The 14729-nt window shown below is 51.8% G+C and overlaps 2 protein-coding genes across 4 annotated transcripts in view; one reads left to right on the top strand and one right to left on the bottom strand.

Annotated features, from left to right (window-relative positions):
- The window catches only part of VPS36 (vacuolar protein sorting 36 homolog), a 45254-nt gene extending 35180 nt beyond the window's left edge, over window positions 1-10074 (bottom strand). The window contains exons 1-3 of the mRNA XM_077298150.1: window positions 9919-10074; window positions 2574-2642; window positions 273-343 (exon numbers count right to left, since the gene is read on the bottom strand). Of these exons, the coding sequence (XP_077154265.1) occupies window positions 273-343; window positions 2574-2642; window positions 9919-10014 (236 nt within the window). The 5' untranslated portion in view covers window positions 10015-10074. The remainder of the gene's footprint in view (window positions 1-272; window positions 344-2573; window positions 2643-9918) is intronic.
- Window positions 10075-10271: 197 nt separating this feature from the next.
- LOC143817060 (serine/threonine-protein kinase Nek3-like) overlaps window positions 10272-14729 on the top strand; it is an 852762-nt gene continuing 848304 nt past the window's right edge. Inside the window, exons 1-2 of one of the 3 annotated variants that reach the window (XM_077298140.1) lie at window positions 10272-10475; window positions 12209-12302. In XM_077298140.1, coding sequence (XP_077154255.1) covers window positions 10394-10475; window positions 12209-12302 — 176 coding nt within the window. In that variant the 5' untranslated portion in view covers window positions 10272-10393. The remainder of the gene's footprint in view (window positions 10476-12208; window positions 12303-14729) is intronic. The other 2 variants (XM_077298143.1, XM_077298141.1) reach the window with 2 other exon arrangements.

Here is a 14729-nt window from a genome sequence, read left to right as displayed (position 1 = left end):
ATTCTTACTATATTCTAAATCATACTGTCATTATAATTGGCTTCCTATGAAACTGAACCTATTGTGTGTGATATGGAGACATTAGATGGTAAGCGTCACTGGGGATGATGTGTCTGATTGCAATCTATGTACAGCACCATGGGATATAGTTGAGCTAAAAAGATAACAGGAGAGTGATAAACCTTCATCCCAACAGAAAAACTGAACATTTACATTTTTATTTCTGTACTGAAAAAGTGTTAAGCATCTCTGCATTACTGTACAATACTCACCTTTTTCCAATGCCCCCTGCTTGTTCTTCTGAAAACACAATCTGGGAAAGTGGGACAGCAATGCAGAATTCCTGCATAAAGGAAAAAAAAAAAAAAGAAAACAAGTGTAATGGAAAGGTTTTGTTAGTAACCAGGTAAAGAGTCTTATATGAAGACAAATATATTGCTTAAAGGGAATTGTCCTCTACTATAAAAGTTAAACTTAATTAGTCCAAGATGACGTACAAAATAGAAATAACCCAATACTCATCTCCTGTACTGGTGCCGCCAAACATCAGCAACCTTCCCTTTCATATCCATGAGAATCAGACAGATGCACGATACTTGCCAAACATGCAAACCTTCCTGCAGGTACAGTATGTGCAACCTCCACGTCATCTGCTTGATACAGAAGTGACCGAAGCTGCACAACCACTTTCAAGGAGCCCAGTAATCCTGAGCATCGGGAACCCGAGCAGCTCTGTGTGAACGGAGCAGAGGTCGATCATGCGCACCTCTTCTCCGTTCACTCTAATGGGAGTGCAGCACTCGGCAATCTCCAATACTTCAATTACCAGTGAAGCCGTGCGCATGATCCACCATCGCTCCAATCACAGGGGGCACTTCAGCCATCTTTACAGCCGTGACTCTGCAGACACCTGCGGTTGGACCCCCAGAGATCAGAAAGTCATCCCTTATCCCATAGATAGGAGATAGCTTTCAAACTTGAGAATATCCCTATAAAGGGAAACTGTGACATTGGAGAGCACCATTTACCTGCCTATATAGGGTAAATCTGCAATAAATAGTGTTCCAATGCTTCCCGGCCTTCTTACTGAACGTGCAGCAACCGGGAGAAAATGGACTTATCTCCCCTCCGGCTTTCAGTCATGAACTGCGTACATGGAGCTATTAGACACAGCTCTTAGGCCTCTTTCACACTTCCGTCTTTCAGCTCCCGTCACAATCTGTCGTTTTTTGAGAATGCAGGATCCTGCAAAAAAATTTGCAGGATCCTGCATTTTCTCATAGACTTGTGTTAGCGACGAATTGTGACGGATAGCCATCCGTTTCATCCGTCGTGCACTGGATCCTCCATAAAAAAAAAACAAAAAACGGTCCGTCGGGCAGAGATGACGTTCAGAGGAACGTTTTTTCTGCACGTTGGAAAATCGGTCAGTGACGCATCCTGCGCTGCCCGTCACTGGCTACAATGGAAGCCTATGGGCGCAGGATGCGTCGCTGTGAAAAGCAGGAATCCAGCCTTTTCAAAGAGCGCATGCGTGGAAGAATTTCCCATCAGGGAAATTCTCTCTCGCTCGCTCTCTTTCTACTATTGATGCAGCATCAATAGTAACAAGACATAATGTTAAAAATAATTTTTAAAAAAATCGCAATATTCTCACCTACTGGCGTCCTGCGCAACGTCACCGATGCTCCTGGCAGCTAGCGTTACTTCCTAGTAATACATTGCAAAATCTCACGAGAAGTCGCAATGTATTAGTAGGAACGCTAGCTGCCGGGAGCATCGCTGCACGGGAACCCCGGTAGGTGATAATACTGCAATTTTTTTTAACCTGGTTTGTGTTGTGTATGCGTTTTCGCAGCAGAAAACAGCTGCGAAGACGCATACACAACAGGTGCACATAGGCTCGACAGGCCCATCGGGGGGGAAAGGGAGGGAGAGAGGGAGAGAGAGAGAGAGAGAGAGAAATCCGTAGCTGGATTCCTGTGTTTCACAGTCAGCGACGGATCCTGCGTCCAAAGGCTTCCATTATAGCCGACAACGGGCAGCGCAGGACCTGTCGCTGACCGTTTTTCCGACGTGCAAAAAACGATCCTACGAACGTTTTCTCTGCACGACGGACCGCTATTTTACAACGGATCCAGTGCACGACGGATGAAACGGATGGCCATCCATCACAATCCATCGCTAATACAAGTCTATGGGAAAATGCATTCACAAAAAACTACGGATTGTGACGGATTCTATAAAGCGCAAGTGTGAAAGTAGCCTTAAAAAGAAGCTCATTGGGCAGGAGATTTCTATAAATCCCATCCACTTTGCTAAAACATAAAAACGTGCATTTTTGATGCGCAAAAAAAAAAACCAAAACAACAACAACATGCCGCATCAAAAGCGCAAGAAAAGCTCATTGAGGGAACGCAGCCCAACACTATTTACCTGTGGATTAACCCTTATATCTATAAGCAAAAAGAATTTTATGAGATGACAGGTTCCCTTTAAGCCCTTATATGTTGTGAAATGTAAGGCGGCTACACAAGAATGTACCAAAAATGGTGGTAAATGGTGGCACTCACATGATTCTTCTGGTCTCTCCAAATAAGTCTGTGGGTTGTCAGGAGAAGCGTGCCATTGTCAAATTTACTCTGGTGAACAAAATAAAATTAAATAAAGGAGATTGATTGATAAGCAAGAGGCATAATACAGATGACAGCTAAGGCCGGGCGCCCACAATCCAGAGCTGGCGTCTAGTGAATGCAGGTAAATCCGCATGTGATCACTTAACAGTGCGGATTCACCGCATTTAATATATTTCTATTATATATTATACATTTCTATTTATGCCATTTCGGTTGCGGAGAGTAACGTCTCTGTAAGAGAAATGGACATGCTGCGATCTTGAAAGACGCGCCACTTGTCAGTATCCATGGACAGATAGTGGGCATTGTATTTCTAGAAATCCCATCCACTAAGCTGTAACATTTAGCCGTTGCGGGTTTGACAGTGCAGAAATGCGCAGCATCAAACCCGCAGCAGTTCCTAACCTGGGCACCTACCCTAACAGGTACAAGGGAATGTTTGGTTTTTAAAGAAAAAAAACTCAGATTAGTGAAAAAATAAAGCCACACTCTTCTCCGCCATCTCACTCTGTTCCTATCCTTCTTGATGGAGAAAACCGTGTCTCTGACATGCGTAGGATTATTATTGGTCCATGAGACAATCCACAGCCACCTAGTGATGTCACATGGCCCCGACTCCTGAAACTCCCATGTGGAACGCACAAGCCGAAATAACTGACCAGTGTCCAGCTTGGATACTGCTATCTACATCCCTACTGGACTCTTCAGCCATATATCGATATGGTCCCCTGGCTACAGGACACGAGGATAGTCTCTACAGGACACGAGGACAGCCTCTACAGGACACGAGGACAGCCTCTACAGGACACGAGGACAGCCTCTACAGGACACGAGAATAGTGTCTACAGGACACGAGGACAGTCTCAACAGGACACGAGGACAGTCTCAACAGGACACGAGGACAGCCTCTACAGGACACGAGGACAGCCTCTACAGGACACGAGGACAGCCTCTACAGGACACGAGGACAGCCTCTACAGGACACGAGGACAGCCTCTACAGGACACGAGGACAGCCTCTACAGGACACGAGGACAGCCTCTACAGGACACGAGGACAGCCTCTACAGGACGCGAGGACAGCCTCTACAGGACGCGAGGACAGCCTCTACAGGACGCGAGGACAGCCTCTACAGGACGCGAGGACAGCCTCTACAGGACGCGAGGACAGCCTCTACAGGACGCGAGGACAGCCTCTACAGGACGCGAGGACAGCCTCTACAGGACGCGAGGACAGCCTCTACAGGACGCGAGGACAGTCTCTACAGGACACGAGGACAGCCTCTACAGGACACGAGGACAGTCTCTACAGGACACGAGGACAGCCTCTACAGGAGACGAGGATAGTCTCTACAGGACAAGAGGATAGTCTCTACAGGACAAGAGGATAGTCTCTACAGGATAAGAGGATAGTCTCTACAGGATAAGAGGATAGTCTCTACAGGACACGAGGACAGGCTCTACAGGACAAGAGGATAGTCTCTACAGGGGTGGAAGATTGGTTTTTGTTTCACATGTATAATTTTATCTACTATGCTGATCAGTTATTGTTGTATATAGAGGATAAGCATTTGGTGAGTCAGACAGTGTACAAGGGGCACAGCACTGGGCCAGGCTACACACACAGTGTACAGGGGGCACAGCACTGGGCCAGGCTACATACACAGTATACAGGGGGCACAGCACTGGGCCTGGCTACAGACACAGTGTACAGGGGGCACAGCACTGGGCCAGGCTACAGACACAGTGTACAGGGGACACAGCACTGGTGCAGGCTACAGACACAGTGTACAGGGGGCACAGCACTGGGCCAGGCTACAGACACAGTGTACAGGGGACACAGCACTGGTGCAGGCTACAGACACAGTGTACAGGGGGCACAGCACTGGGCCAGGCTACAGACACAGTGTACAGGGGGCACAGCACTGGGCCAGGCTACAGACACAGTGTACAGGGGACACAGCACTGGTGCAGGCTACAGACACAGTGTACAGGGGGCACAGCACTGGGCCAGGCTACAGACACAGTGTACAGGGGACACAGCACTGGTGCAGGCTACAGACACAGTGTACAGGGGGCACAGCACTGGGCCAGGCTACAGACACAGTGTACAGGGGGCACAGCACTGGGCCAGGCTACAGACACAGTGTACAGGGGACACAGCACTGGTGCAGGCTACAGACACAGTGTACAGGGGGCACAGCACTGGGCCAGGCTACACACACAGTGTACAGGGGACACAGCACTGGGCCAGGCTACACACACAGTGTACAGGGGACACAGCACTGGGCCAGGCTACACACACAGTGTACAGGGGACACAGCACTGGGCCAGGCTACAGACACAGTGCACAGGGGGCACAGCACTGGTGCAGGCTACACAGTATACAGGGGGCACAGCACTGGGCCAGGCTACATACACAGTATACAGGGGGCACAGCAGTGGGCCAGGCTACATACACAGTATACAGGGGGCACAGCACTGGGCCAGGCTACATACACAGTATACAGGGGGCACAGCACTGGGCCTGGCTACAGACACAGTGTACAGGGGGCACAGCACTGGGCCAGGCTACATACACAGTGTACAGGGGGCACAGCACTGGGCCAGGCTACAGACACAGTGTACAGGGGGCACAGCAGTGGGCCAGGCTACATACACAGTATACAGGGGGCACAGCACTGGGCTTGGCTACATACACAGTATACAGGGGGCACAGCACTGGGCCAGGCTACATACACAGTATACAGGGGGCACAGCACTGGGCCTGGCTACAGACACAGTGTACAGGGGGCACAGCACTGGGCCAGGCTACATACACAGTATACAGGGGGCACAGCACTGGGCCAGGCTACATACACAGTATACAGGGGGCACAGCACTGGGCCAGGCTACAGACACAGTGTACAGGGGGCACAGCAGTGGGCCAGGCTACATACACAGTATACAGGGGGCACAGCACTGGGCCAAGCTACATACACAGTATACAGGGGGCACAGCACTGGGCCTGGCTACAGACACAGTATACAGGGGGCACAGCACTGGGCCAGGCTACATACACAGTATACAGGGGGCACAGCACTGGGCCAGGCTACATACACAGTATACAGGGGGCACAGCACTGGGCCAGGCTACAGACAGTGCACAGGGGGCACAGCACTGGTGCAGGCTACAGACACAGTATACAGGGGGCACAGCACTGGGCCAGGCTACATACACAGTATACAGGGGGCACAGCAGTGGGCCAGGCTACATACACAGTATACAGGGGGCACAGCACTGGGCCAGGCTACATACACAGTATACAGGGGGCACAGCACTGGGCCTGGCTACAGACACAGTGTACAGGGGGCACAGCACTGGGCCAGGCTACATACACAGTATACAGGGGGCACAGCACTGGGCCTGGCTACAGACACAGTGTACAGGGGGCACAGCACTGGGCCAGGCTACATACACAGTATACAGGGGGCACAGCACTGGGCCAGGCTACATACACAGTATACAGGGGGCACAGCACTGGGCCTGGCTACAGACACAGTGTACAGGGGGCACAGCACTGGGCCAGGCTACATACACAGTATACAGGGGGCACAGCACTGGGCCAGGCTACATACACAGTATACAGGGGGCACAGCACTGGGCCAGGCTACAGACACAGTGTACAGGGGGCACAGCAGTGGGCCAGGCTACATACACAGTATACAGGGGGCACAGCACTGGGCCAGGCTACATACACAGTATACAGGGGGCACAGCACTGGGCCAGGCTACATACACAGTATACAGGGGGCACAGCACTGGGCCTGGCTACAGACACAGTGTACAGGGGGCACAGCACTGGGCCAGGCTACATACACAGTATACAGGGGGCACAGCACTGGGCCAGGCTACATACACAGTATACAGGGGGCACAGCACTGGGCCTGGCTACAGACACAGTGTACAGGGGGCACAGCACTGGGCCAGGCTACATACACAGTATACAGGGGGCACAGCACTGGGCCAGGCTACAGACACAGTGTACAGGGGGCACAGCAGTGGGCCAGGCTACATACACAGTATACAGGGGGCACAGCACTGGGCCAGGCTACATACACAGTATACAGGGGGCACAGCACTGGGCCAGGCTAAAAACACAGTATACAGGGGGCACAGCACTGGGCCTGGCTACAGGCACAGTGTACAGGGGGCACAGCAGTGGGCCAGGCTACATACACAGTATACAGGGGGCACAGCACTGGGCCGGGCTACATACACAGTATACAGGGGGCACAGCACTGGGCCAGGCTAAAAACACAGTATACAGGGGGCACAGCACTGGGCCTGGCTACAGGCACAGTGTACAGGGGGCACAGCACTGGGCCAGGCTACATACACAGTATACAGGGGGCACAGCACTGGGCCAGGCTACATACACAGTATACAGGGGGCACAGCACTGGGCCTGGCTACAGACACAGTGTACAGGGGGCACAGCACTGGGCCAGGCTACAGACACAGTGTACAGGGGGCACAGCACTGGGCCTGGCTACAGACACAGTGTACAGGGGGCACAGCACTGGTGCAGGCTACACACACAGTGTACAGGGGGCACAGCACTGGGCCAGGCTACATACACAGTGTACAGGGGGCACAGCACTGGGCCTGGCTACAGACACAGTGTACAGGGGGCACAGCACTGGGCCAGGCTACATACACAGTATACAGGGGGCACAGCACTGGGCCAGGCTACAGACACAGTGTACAGGGGGCACAGCAGTGGGCCAGGCTACATACACAGTATACAGGGGGCACAGCACTGGGCCAGGCTACATACACAGTATACAGGGGGCACAGCACTGGGCCTGGCTACAGACACAGTGTACAGGGGGCACAGCAGTGGGCCAGGCTACAGACACAGTGTACAGGGGGCACAGCACTGGGCCAGGCTACATACACAGTATACAGGGGGCACAGCACTGGGCCTGGCTACAGACACAGTGTACAGGGGGCACAGCACTGGGCCAGGCTACATACACAGTATACAGGGGGCACAGCACTGGGCAAGGCTACATACACAGTATACAGGGGGCACAGCACTGGGCCTGGCTACAGACACAGTGTACAGGGGGCACAGCACTGGGCCAGGCTACAGACACAGTGTACAGGGGGCACAGCACTGGGCCAGGCTACATACACAGTGTACAGGGGGCACAGCACTGGTGCAGGCTACACACACAGTATACAGGGGGCACAGCACTGGGCCTGGCTACATACACAGTGTACAGGGGGCACAGCACTGGTGCAGGCTACAGACACAGTGTACAGGGGGCACAGCACTGGTGCAGGCTACACACACAGTGTACAGGGGGCACAGCACTGGGCCAGGCTACATACACAGTGTACAGGGGACACAGCACTGGTGCAGGCTACAGACACAGTGTACAGGGGGCACAGCACTGGGCCTGGCTACACACACAGTGTACAGGGGGCACAGCACTGGTGCAGGCTACACACACAGTGTACAGGGGGCACAGCACTGGGCCAGGCTACATACACAGTGTACAGGGGGCACAGCACTGGGCCAGGCTACATACACAGTGTACAGGGGGCACAGCACTGGTGCAGGCTACAGACACAGTGTACAGGGGGCACAGCACTGGTGCAGGCTACACACACAGTGTACAGGGGGCACAGCACTGGGCCAGGCTACATACACAGTGTACAGGGGGCACAGCACTGGGCCAGGCTACATACACAGTGTACAGGGGGCACAGCAGTGGGCCAGGCTACAGACACAGTGTACAGGGGGCACAGCACTGGGCCAGGCTACACACACAGTGTACAGGGGGCACAGCACTGGGCCAGGCTACATACACAGTGTACAGGGGGCACAGCACTGGTGCAGGCTACACACACAGTGTACAGGGGGCACAGCACTGGTGCAGGCTACACACACAGTGTACAGGGGGCACAGCAGTGGGCCAGGCTACATACACAGTGTACAGGGGGCACAGCACTGGTGCAGGCTACACACACATTGTACAGGGGGCACAGCAGTGGGCCAGGCTACATACACAGTGTACAGGGGGCACAGCACTGGTGCAGGCTACACACACATTGTACAGGGGGCACAGCAGTGGGCCAGGCTACAGACACAGTGTACAGGGGGCACAGCACTGGGCCAGGCTACACACACAGTGTACAGGGGGCACAGCACTGGGCCAGGCTACATACACAGTGTACAGGGGACACAGCACTGGTGCAGGCTACAGACACAGTGTACAGGGGGCACAGCACTGGGCCTGGCTACACACACAGTGTACAGGGGGCACAGCACTGGTGCAGGCTACACACACAGTGTACAGGGGGCACAGCACTGGGCCAGGCTACATACACAGTGTACAGGGGGCACAGCACTGGGCCAGGCTACATACACAGTGTACAGGGGGCACAGCACTGGTGCAGGCTACAGACACAGTGTACAGGGGGCACAGCACTGGTGCAGGCTACACACACAGTGTACAGGGGGCACAGCACTGGGCCAGGCTACATACACAGTGTACAGGGGGCACAGCACTGGGCCAGGCTACATACACAGTGTACAGGGGGCACAGCAGTGGGCCAGGCTACAGACACAGTGTACAGGGGGCACAGCACTGGGCCAGGCTACACACACAGTGTACAGGGGGCACAGCACTGGGCCAGGCTACATACACAGTGTACAGGGGGCACAGCACTGGTGCAGGCTACACACACAGTGTACAGGGGGCACAGCACTGGTGCAGGCTACACACACAGTGTACAGGGGGCACAGCAGTGGGCCAGGCTACATACACAGTGTACAGGGGGCACAGCACTGGTGCAGGCTACACACACAGTGTACAGGGGGCACAGCACTGGTGCAGGCTACACACACATTGTACAGGGGGCACAGCAGTGGGCCAGGCTACATACACAGTGTACAGGGGGCACAGCACTGGTGCAGGCTACACACACATTGTACAGGGGGCACAGCAGTGGGCCAGGCTACAGACACAGTGTACAGGGGGCACAGCACTGGGCCAGGCTACACACACAGTGTACAGGGGGCACAGCACTGGGCCAGGCTACATACACAGTGTACAGGGGGCACAGCACTGGTGCAGGCTACACACACAGTGTACAGGGGGCACAGCACTGGTGCAGGCTACACACACAGTGTACAGGGGGCACAGCACTGGTGCAGGCTACACACACAGTGTACAGGGGGCACAGCAGTGGTCACACACGTGCGATAGCTGCAGCAGGGACGTCTCCCCCACCTTGTCCTCCCCATCTGACATGCGCACTCCACGCTGCTGGATCACCAGGGTCTCATCTATCTCCAGCAGTCCGGAGCACCAGGAGAAGCGGTCCATGTCTACACACAACCAGGAACTAGAGCAGTGGTGAAGGACCTTAGATGATGACGTCACGATCATGTGATCAGGCACCTGTGAGGAAGCGGCTTAGTTCAAGTGCGCATGCGGACTGGGTGCCCACCCTTCGCTCCACTGTCTGGGCCAAGGCTTCAATAAACCACGCCCACTAGCACGTGCGTTATGTCTGTCACGTGATGCCAATTTTAAACTGATTCGTCTAACAATAACAACATCTCAGTATGAGAATTTATGACCCAATCACGGTCTCAGGCATTCTCGGGGGTGTGCTGCGATTGGTCAATACCGTGTAGGCGGCCGCTGAGGGGTTGGCAGCTGTGCTTGGTGCGATATTCAATTCAAAAGAGAAGGCGGATAGATGGCGGAGACGAGTGCGGCCACCGTGCAGCCGCTCCGAGCGAGCAGGAGGCCTCAGCGGCAACAGCCCGGCGGCTACCGAGGTGAGCGGAGGCTGCGCTGACTAGAGCGCGGCATTGTTGGGGTTAATAGTATGTCTCCTCGTCACAGGACACGAGCTCCGTGCTTCCTGATGTACCCCCCCCCAAAAAAAATGAAAAAATAACCACCATTGTCTGGGGGGCTAAACAGCGGGATGTCAGCTGTACGTTATGGCGCCGCCTGGAGGGGAGTCGCGGGGCTGCAGCCTGATGCTGGGCCGTGGTCCCCGGGGAGGCCCCGTATTTGTATTCTCAGGCCCTCACCCGTGTCCGGCGCAGGCGCCTTGGTTCCCTTGTGGTCGCACCTGGTTGGGGGTGCTGTGTATGTGACCATTCTCCCTGCTGTGTAGTGAGGCGCACCTGTATAAGGGTCCGGACCGGTAAGTGTGCCTTATAGGCGATGTCCTTGTAATTGTGTGCTAGTATTTCACGTGTGCGGTGTTTTGTTTTAAAAATAAACAAAGGGTTAAGGCTAGGTCCACATTTGCGGTTGAGTCCGCAGCGTCTCGTCTGCAAACGCTGTTGGTTTTGTTTGTTTTTTGTTTTAATCTGCATCAACTTACGTGTGATGGATAAAAAATGCAAAGTTTGCATGCGTTCGCGTTGTTTATGCGCATGCGTTTCATAAAAAAACCTTTCGTGATTTCCTTGACACAAGCCACGCCAGCTGGGCGTCTCATGGGACTTCTGTATATAGACCCTTGTGCGTACGTATGCGTTCCCATAGACTGTAATGCGTTGTTTTGATGCACTTCTTCTACAAGCGTCCACATGCGTATGGTGCCAGAAATTTGCTGCCACAAAAATTCTAACATGGTGCGTCAGCCGCGCCCAGCCGCACACCGTGAAAATACGCATGTGTAAGCAAACGCGGGTGAATGCATGCACCTGCCTCTACAATGTTAAAGATAGGAAATGAAGACGCATGCGGATGTATGTGTTCGAAACGCTGCGGACACAACCGCAAATGTGAAACCAGCCTTAGTTTCTAAGGTTCTTTTTTGTGAAACCCCAATAGTGTACTCGCCAGTCGCCATCTTCATCTGTTACCCGCTCTGCTCGTTGTCTTCAGGTTGTCGCCTGCCGGACGGCTCCTGTGTGAGCCGGAGGTCACTACTCCATGTAGGTGTGAGGTCAGTGTACCCTTACGCTGTGGGGCTGCCGGCCCTTACGCTGTGGGGCTGCCGGCCCTTACGCTGTGGGGCTGCCGGCCCTTACGCTGTGGGGCTGCCGGCCCTTGGCTCTGACTTAGAAGTTGTGGGACTGGAGCGCTGCCAGGAAGAGCAGAAGATGGCAGGTGGTATCAAACTAGAGGCAGGGAATGTAGACTAGTGGCGCCATTCCAGTGCTGAAAGATAACTGCTGGAGTGGTGCTTTAAGCCCAGCACCTCTCATGGTGCCTAATCGGATGAGGAGAATGAACAGGGCGAGTATACAGGATCTCTTAGCGGGCAGGGGGAGCTGCTGGTGACTGGAAGCTTGCCTCGCTGTGACCGGGACCGGCCTGTAGACTGCTCAATGGTAGCAGCTATGGCGGTAATCCTGCGTATACATTATATTCTCTGTAAATATTGACTGAGTGTTTGAGTTGCTGTTCTGCCCTGTATACATGTTTTTTTTTTTCATATTGTGTAGTCTTGGACACGCTGTAAATGTCTAAAGTGGGAAAACAGTGTCACTGGTTTATACCTTAAATATAACAATTTTATTATTATATATATTTTTTTTTTAACTAGATATATTAAAGGAAAGAAAATTACCTGAGGTGTCTGTAGCCAGAAAATTAACTTCTCAGAAGCAAAGTGTGCCAGCCAAGCGACCAGAAATCAGGTTAGTCATTCAACTGATCGAAAACAATTCATCTGTTCCTTCTTATTTGTCTATTTATTACATTATCCAGCATCTGCAAATAACTTTATCAAAGGCGTACCTGAGATTCGTTCAAAAGTGTCTTTTTGCTCTTATTTTACTCCTGCTGCTCCTGAGTATTCCAATGTTTTGGTTTTTTTTCTTTTGTTAAAAATAATTCAGAAGCTTATGATTTGGCTTGTCAGCATTTTTCAAGACCCTTTTTAAAGGAGTGTTCTTAAAGGGAATCTGTCAGCAGTGTCTGGTTGTTTTTTTTTTTTTTTTTTTAATAATGCCTCCTCTGAAAGAAGCTAAATCCAAAGATGTATCTCTTGGGTCACTGGGTGCAGCAGTTCTGACACAATCAGAGCTTTTAGAGTGAAGCAGATCTGTGTACAAAGTCTGTAGAAGGGTGAGGTGCCTATCATAGGAGGGGCGTTGCAGGAAATCCTTCACAATTTAGTAAACAGAACGCACTTAGGTCAGAGATGTTTCAGTCTCTATCTCCTGCCGACTTCAGACTACATAGCAAAAAACCTGTTGGAAGATTCCCTTTTGTATTGCATTAGACAGCATGAAAATAAACAAGTTTTTGCAGTAGACTTGCTTCTTGTATTTGCTGTCATTTTATTGCAATGAGTTTTTTTTGCCTGGTGCAACAAAACTTTTACACCAGAATTCTGGCATAAAAGCTTTGAAAATGCGCAAAATTAATTTAGGCCCAACTTGACGTTGTGACGGAATTAAGGCTTTTGGCATTCTTACGCCTGTTTCTCACCCCTCCAGCTCCTACAGAATGGATGAAGGAGCGTGGCGACCGCTGCTCATCACATTCATGAGTGGAGGGATTCACTAAGCAGAGACTGGAGTAGGCTTTATGGTGAGGCGCAGATAGATGGCTTTAGGTCTCATGCGAGGATCACATCGCAATCCTTGGACTGACCTTCGGCTCTCCTGACTAGTGATGAGCCAACGTGCTCAGATAAGGTGTTACCGAACATGCTCGTGTGCTAATAGAGTACCTTTTGACGTGCTCGAAAAATGTTAGCGTTCCCGCGACTGCATGTTTCATGGCTGTCAGACTGCCAAAACACATGCAGGGATTGCCTACCAAACAGACGATCCCTGCATGTGTTACATCTGCCTAGCAGCCGCGGTGACTCGAATAGTTTTCGTGCACGCTGAAGACACTCGGTTAGCACAAGATCGCTCATCACTACTCCTGACCTCAGTGTGACGGCTACATAGAAATACGTCACGCTCAGGTCAGGAGAGCAGGCAGCCAGTGCATTGCAATGCGATTGTTACATGAGAAATAAGGCCGTCTGTCTGTATCCTTAGATGTAGAATGCTCCCGATTCATGAACAGGCTTTTGACTCTTTGTCAATCAGGAGTGTCTGACTCTAGCGTGTTCCCTCCTCAAGACCAAAGTAAATAGCACCCCTCTTGCTGAGAGTGCTCATTAGTTATATTCCAGGAAAGGAGTTAACTCTTAACCTCTTCACAACCTAGAATGTATAGGTGCATCCCGGGTCATGTCACTGCTTTTGATGTAGGCTGTCAATGTTGCAGCCCACATCTAACAACTGCTGCTGTCAATCACTGACAGCTGGGTTTAACACCTGCAGGGTGGAAGTGCATCACACAAGTCCCAAACCTTGGACCAGAGGGGTTTGTCATTACAGTTGGGGTTCCGCAGAATACCCACTGTAACTGTTAGGCGGGAGTCACACTACAGCGAGATACGGCCAAGTCTCGCAGGTTAAAAAGAAGCTCCGGCACTCCGGAGCGGAGCGTGCAGCTCCATGTGTTGCTATGCGGCTGCACGCTCTGCTCTGGAGTGCCGGTGCCAGAGCTTGGATTTAACCTGCGAGACTCGGCCGTACCTCGCTGTGTGTGATCCCGGCCTTATTGTAAATCTCTTAACGCCAGCTCATGGGCGGCATGCACAGAAGATCGTGATTTTTGCTACACATTGCAGTAGGAGAGCTGCTATGTATAATGTACAATCGCAGCTTCAAGTCTCTTAAGGGGACCATTGCAGTCAAAAAAAGAAAAAATAAACGCAAATTCAAATTGCCCTCTTTTTTTTTTTTTTTTTTTTTTTTTATGCCTTATTGAACACAAAAAAAAACCCACACATTTGCTATCACCGTGTTCAGAAATGTCCAATTTATTAAAATATAAAGTAAATGAAACCATTCGGTAAACAGCGCCTTGAAAAATTAAAATTTAAACTCCAGAATTGCGCGTTTGTCTGTTTTTTTTTGTTTTTTTTTAGTGGTATGTGTACTCATGCTCCCCCGTGGCATCATATTGCCAGGTTAGTTTTAGTATGTAGTGAACATAGTAAATAAGCAAAAAGAAGAGAAAATTGTACAATTGCAATTTTACTGCACTTGGATTTT

Source organism: Ranitomeya variabilis, chromosome 3 (assembly GCF_051348905.1).
Source record: "Ranitomeya variabilis isolate aRanVar5 chromosome 3, aRanVar5.hap1, whole genome shotgun sequence".
Taxonomy (NCBI): Eukaryota; Metazoa; Chordata; class Amphibia; order Anura; family Dendrobatidae; genus Ranitomeya; species Ranitomeya variabilis.
This window is presented reverse-complemented; position numbering and strand designations above follow the sequence as displayed.